Source organism: Papilio xuthus, unplaced genomic scaffold (assembly GCF_000836235.2).
Source record: "Papilio xuthus unplaced genomic scaffold, Pxut_1.1 DF828177.1, whole genome shotgun sequence".
Taxonomy (NCBI): domain Eukaryota; kingdom Metazoa; phylum Arthropoda; class Insecta; order Lepidoptera; family Papilionidae; genus Papilio; species Papilio xuthus.
The window spans coordinates 4,797,820-4,804,535 of record NW_013530472.1 but is presented as its reverse complement, the minus strand read 5'-3'; the positions used below and the strand labels follow the sequence as shown (position 1 = coordinate 4,804,535).

Here is a 6,716-nt window from a genome sequence, read left to right as displayed (position 1 = left end):
TTTTTGTCCCCAAATCAATCGGACAAAAGTAAAAAAAAAAAATGTTTATGGTATTTTTGACCAAAGAATCTTACGCTGACTATGTTATATGAAATCGATTATTCCAACTTAGGCAAGAATCGAAGAATTTGTTCTACAAAATCCAAATACAGTCTTATAAGACATATCACACAATATTACCACAAATTTCAAATCCATAGACAATTTTATTCAATCTCATATTTGGTTTTTAATTTTGAACCTTACGTTGATACGAATAAAATTCAAACTTCATCGCCGAGATCTTGTACGCAGTTTTCAGCTATGGGAACGAATTTATCGTCTATTTGTACGAGAAGTATTGTTTTGTCGACATGTGACCTCAACTTGGGGTCTCTGTGGTTGGGGGTCCATTTGTGCACCACCTAGATAATTCAAAATATTATTTAATCACCTTTTGATAATATAAAGTCGAACTTTGGATTTTCTCTTATTCAGGTTCGACTGTCTTCTTTCTAATATTATAAACTAGCTGTTGCCCGCGACTTCGTCCGCGTGGATATAAAAAAACTTAATTAGTCTAGCCTATGTGTTCTTTCAGATTATATTATGCCAATTTTAATCGAGATCCGTTCAGCCGTTCTAAAGATATCTTGAAACCCCCATCCATCCATCCACATCACATCCATCTATACATTCGTAAGTTAAATAAAAAGCAGCTCTTCAAGGAATAAATTCGAAAAAAATGAATAAATAGTATCCTATGTCCGCTTCCTGGCTGTAAGCTACCTCCTCACCAATTTTCAGTCATATCGGTAAAGCTGTTCTTGAGTTATAAATAGTGTAACTAACACCACTTTCTTTCATATATAGATAAGATGCGAAAGTGTAGATGGATGGATGTTTGAAGTTTTCTCTAGAACGGCTAAACGGATCTTGATGAAATTTGGTACATATAGAACATAGCGTGGAAGAACACATAGGCATCTTATTAAGTTTCAATCCTGCGCGGACGGAGTCGTAAGCGATAGCTAGTATACTATACTTATAGAGGAAGAAAATACGATATTAAAATGCAAATGGAGAAGTAATTTAAAATTGACATGTATATGCAGTTTATTCCTGACGATTTTTTTTACAAAAAAAAAACAAATTGCTGACAAATTTGAAATCAACACCAACGCAAAGAGTTAAGCGTAAAGAAACTTTTTAAATATTATTTGTATACTGACCAGTCCGTCCATTCCTGCCATAGGCACCCAGCTGGCCCAGTAATTCCTGCCGCCCCTCTCCCTCTGCGTCTCGGAGGGCCACTGCACGTCGATCCTCCTGCCCAGGTTGATACAGTCGTATACACCCAGAGGCTCCACAATCAGCACTTTACTGCCAACACTCACGTTCATTTTCAACTCACTCCTGCCGGAATCCGATCGTTTGATTTTAGTCTTTATTTCCTTAGGCTTAGAGTCCTTTTTCGTTTCCTTTTTCAGTATAGTTTCTTTGTTAGATAAGTCTGAGTAATGTGTCTCCTTGAGTGGTATAGCTTCAGACTTGTCCGTGTACCGTCCTGTCAGCTCGCGATAACTTTCCCGTTCGTGTCTTATATCTTTGCTCAGTCTGGATAGATCTTTGGATGTACCCTCGTTTAGGAAATATCTGGAATATTTAAATTATAGTAAAGTTATTTAATTTGACATTTCATTTATTTGCAAATAAACTTTTGTTATATTTACAAGAAAAAAATGTAAATAAACTTTTTTTTTTTGTAAATAATATAATCAATAAATTTAATATGATATGATATATATTAATATTGTCTTTTTATTTTCATTTTTTTGTTATTTCATAAATTTCAATAATATCTTGAACGTTTTTAAAAGAAAAACTGTGTATGTAATTTGAACATGGCCATTCGTGTACACTTTCATATAGCACCAAATCTCCACGGCACTTAGTATTTTTTTTTATATCATATGGCGGCAAACGTGCGAGCGGCCACCTGACATCGCTGAAATAGCGAAGTGACCGTTGCCCATAGACATACGCAATAACATATGCGTTGCTTTAATCCACGGAGGAGAGGATGCACAGAAAGAAAATATCTTCCCTTTCCATGCATTCTCTCATCCGGAAAGTCCACTTCCACTTCCCATCCTTTCCTTATAAGAAAAAGTGTAGGAAGGGAAAGAGGACTAAATTAGTCCTCCGGGACGCACTCACATCAGACTGCTCGCGGAATAGCTTCCACTTGACGCCTGTCTTCTGTGTGGTCGTGGTATTTCACCGGGCGAGCCGGGACAATTCGTGCGAAGATGTTAAAGCGTATCCAGGGCAGAAGAGTGACATACCTGGCGAGGTGTTCATGTCGGCCCCTGGCGGGCCTGCAGTCTGTGGTCGCGGTGTCAGCTCCGCCCAGCGCCAGCTCCTCCAGCGAGGACTCCGCGCTGCCGTACTGACTGCTCGACACCTGAACAATTGTAAACTACAATTTAACTCATTTTATAAATGAACTGACCACACTTTTTTAGACCACGGGTCCGACGTCCTCAGACTCGGTGGAGCGATGATCTTCGCAGGGCAGCTGGCCAGAGCTGGATGAGAGTGGCCGAGGATCGTGCTCACTGGCGTGCCATGGGAGAGGCCTATGTCCAGCAGTGGACTAATATAGTGGCTGATGATGATGGTATATGGACTGGCTACAAGACGTAGTATTTTGTGCCCATTTGATTTTCGCCATTTTGGCGCTGATTGTCATGGTTTGTAGCGGTGGTGTGATAACAAACTAATAATATTGATAGAATTAAATGTCACGTAACATCAAGCTGACATATTCAAGCAAATGTCTATCCATTTATAGTGTTCTATCAAGATTCAATTATGAATTTAACCGTAGATTTAAATAAACATAAATGAATTATTGTTGTTTAATAAACGTATAGTGAGACAGACCTTAGCGCTGGCTGCTCGTCTCGGCGGCTCACGCCAACTGCACTCCCAGCTGTTTGATCCCTGATTACGAAAAAAAACATATTAATATCTTGTTTTATTACTTCATTGCGAATATTTATTGTATTTATTTATACTAATTGTACAGGGATTTAAAATAACCCTTATTATAGGAAAAATGTGTTAATATTGTTGAACATGAATAACAAAAAAAAACTGATCTGACATTACTAAATTCAAGTTTAAATTTTTTTCTTTTTTCTAAGATTAAATGGCAGCTAGAATATAAAAACTCCTTGAACATTAATCACTTTTTTTCCATAGTATACTTACTATACTCTTTGACACTAATATTATAAAGAGGAAAGCTTTAATTATTTGCATTGAATAGGCTCAGAGACAATTTAAATGTAGATAAGCTGCACTATCCCTGGGTGACAATCTATATTTATTATTGGACTTTTTTTAATCCATACTCTGTAATAATCCATCCATACTCTTATTACCCTCGTAGCCATTTAAATTCATATATTAATTAATAGTAATATAGTTACTTGTTGCGCGTGCGCATCTCCGTGCGGTGCGCGTGCGTCGCTCAGCAGACGGGCAGAGGGTGCGCGCTCAGCTCGCGCTCGGTTGCGGTTTCCCGGCTACATACATAAATATGTTAAAAACTATACAAAAATATGAAAATCCTTTCCTCGGGTACTATCGTCTACTTTATTACACTTATTATTAATGTACGCAAAGAATTTAGTACCAGACTTTTCCGCAGTATGGAATTTTAAAATTTCTGCTCGAGTTACATAAAAATAAAATGAACTAGGTTTTATTAGGATAAAGCCTAGTTCATTTTATTTTCTTAATCTCCATGATATTAATGTTACAGTATTTCATCTTTAAAATGATAACTACACCATAAAACAATGATAAGTACCTGACTGCGCGCGCGCATGTTCCTCTCCCTGCGACCACCGCGCTCCTCACTACGTCGCCGCGCCTCCGTACTGTCCTGACTGCCGTATGCTAAAAAAAATATATATTTTAGAAAAAACGCCCTACTGAACGTCCGGCAAAATATACTGAGCATTAGTGACATAGGGGTTAAGCACTAGTTTTAATCTGCTGGTCCTAGGTTCGAATCCTGGTATATACCACTATGTTTTTCAATATTGGGTTTATCCTGTTCATATGGTGAAGGAAAACATCGTGATTGCGATATCTGTGAAGAAATTCAAAGATATGTGTGAAGTCAACCCGCAGTGGGCCACTATGGGGTAGTCATCCCTAACTAAGGGTAAGGTCCGAGCCCCTCAGTGTGGACGTATAGTGAGCTGATGTTTACTGACATGCATCCTCGTGCGTGCGGTCATGCGAGTGGTCGCGCAGCAGTCCCGCCAGTGAAGCCAGGGTTGAGGAGGTCGGCTTGCCCGCGCTCGCCAGACTGCCGCGAGTGCCCGCTGCGTACATACATACATACATCTTGATGAAGGAACATTATAAACATATTAATTGTTCTTCCAGACTATTTTCTACATCTATGTTAAATTTCAGTGAGACACGTTAAGCTGTTCTACAGATACTTTCTTCCAATCATCCAAACATACATCCATACATCCAAACATTTACATTTATAATAGTAGTAAGATAGTAAGATTTATAACATTCATTTCGCAGCTCGAAGGACCAACAGAACAATTAACTTAGGACCTTGTAAAATACAAACGCTTAATTGAAGGCACTTATTACAAAAATGTGACATATAGATAGAAATGTATGTATGTATGTATGTACCGAGTGAGTTGCGGGAGAGCTGCAGGGAGGGTGCGGGGGGTGGCGGGGGTGCGGGGCGCGCGGTGCCCGCCTCCGCACTCGCAGCGTCACACGCGCCGCCGCTGGAGCAGCCCTCGCCACATCGACGTCGCACACTGACATACAAACACATAGTAGTTAATATACATATATAAAGCGTTGGTGAATCAGGTGTTAAGCACTTAATTTCAATCTGCAGATCCTGGGTTCGAATCCCGCCATATAATGTTTTACGATTGTTCCGTACTACGGCACCACCGGCGGGGAAGCAGCGCGGGGGTCCCTTCCAGACCTCACCCGCCGCCCCGCGCGCCCTCACACCGCGACCTTCAGTTGCGCTTCAGCACTCCGCGCGCCGACACATCAATCATATTTGTCTATTTTGTTCATCAACTTTCATTCTTATGACATTCATATGGTCCTTCGACCGGCAAAAAAGGAATCATCATCATCACCATCAAAATAAAGAAGACGACATTATTTGTGAGTCCGTTCCATATTCCTTTCTTTTCATTTCCTTTTTTTGGCCCTTTTGTACGAGAATTTTTTTTTTTCATTTTACATCTCACATTCCATCTTATTACTTTTTGTGCACTCGGTAGTTATTTGTCGCATAGTCGGCGCGCGCGCAGCCATTGCATGCGACCTTTAGATCCTTGCAAATTTCAATATACCGAGCACAAGTCATTTTTTCGAAAACATTCGATTCTTTTTATTACAATGATTTATACTCAAAGCAAATACCTAATCAAACTTATAAAATCATTCAAAGCCACATTCTTACATTTTCATCATACATTCTTTAACACATTCATAGACTGCCTCTTAGATCGGTCAGCCGACCTCTCCTCACATTTCGACACCACTATACATATTAGTCGGTGCAGATGTGTCCTGGGATTTCATATATTCCAGGTTGGGTGAGCAACGTCCAGTTGCAACATATTTCTCGGTTGACTTGTATCTGGCACGTTTATGGATCTTTATACAGCAGCCTCTTAGATCAGTTAGCCGACCTCTTCTCACATTTTGTCATCGCTATTCATATTAGTAGATGCAGATGTGTCCTGGGATTTCATATATTCCAGGTTGGGTGAGCAACGTCCAGTTGCAACATATTTCTCGGTTATCTTGTATCTGGCACTTATTTTCATTATTTTACATACGCATCAACATACATTCATACATATATATACACACATACATCATTTTTTATCATCATCATTTAACAAAAAAATCTTCTATCTTTTATCAACATCATTGCATAATTACAATAATTTTTTTTTTTTTTCGTTAAACATGTTGGCGGAGGGGGGAGGAACCTCGCTGCACGCGAGGTGCATGCTTGTTGCCTGCTTATCACCTTTCTTCTACTTTTCGCACGTCCGAGTGCTATCAACATCATACATTCTTTAACACATTTAGGCAATATCAACATACATATTTACACAAAATACCTACATACATTCTTACATTTTCATCATACATTCTTTAACACATTCATAGACTGCCTCTTAGATCGGTCAGCCGACCTCTCCTCACATTTCGACACCACTATACATATTAGTCGGTGCAGATGTGTCCTGGGATTTCATATATTCCAGGTTGGGTGAGCAACGTCCAGTTGCAACATATTTCTCGGTTGACTTGTATCTGGCACGTTTATGGATCTTTATACAGCAGCCTCTTAGATCAGTTAGCCGACCTCTTCTCACATTTTGTCATCGCTATTCACATTAGTAGATGCAGATGTGTCCTGGGATTTCATATTCCAGGTTGGGTGAGCAACGTCCAGTTGCAACATATTTCTCGGTTATCTTGTATCTGGCACTTATTTTCATTATTTTACAAACGCATCAACATACATTCATACATATATATACACACATACATCATTTTTTATCATCATCATTTAACAAAAAAAATCTTCTATCCTTTATCAACATCATTGCATAATTTCAATATTTTTTTTTGTTAAA

General features: G+C 39.1%; 1 protein-coding gene across 2 annotated transcripts in view; it reads right to left on the bottom strand.

The window, feature by feature from the left end:
- Positions 1 to 6,716, bottom strand: part of pcx (pecanex) — a 24,785-nt gene continuing 18,069 nt past the window's right edge. For both annotated transcript variants that reach the window (XM_013306657.1, XM_013306658.1), the window contains exons 19-26: positions 4,720 to 4,853; positions 4,275 to 4,385; positions 3,863 to 3,951; positions 3,480 to 3,575; positions 2,929 to 2,988; positions 2,328 to 2,446; positions 1,212 to 1,635; positions 1 to 404 (exon numbers count right to left, since the gene is read on the bottom strand). In XM_013306657.1, coding sequence (XP_013162111.1) covers positions 264 to 404; positions 1,212 to 1,635; positions 2,328 to 2,446; positions 2,929 to 2,988; positions 3,480 to 3,575; positions 3,863 to 3,951; positions 4,275 to 4,385; positions 4,720 to 4,853 — 1,174 coding nt within the window. In that variant the 3' untranslated portion in view covers positions 1 to 263. The remainder of the gene's footprint in view (positions 405 to 1,211; positions 1,636 to 2,327; positions 2,447 to 2,928; positions 2,989 to 3,479; positions 3,576 to 3,862; positions 3,952 to 4,274; positions 4,386 to 4,719; positions 4,854 to 6,716) is intronic.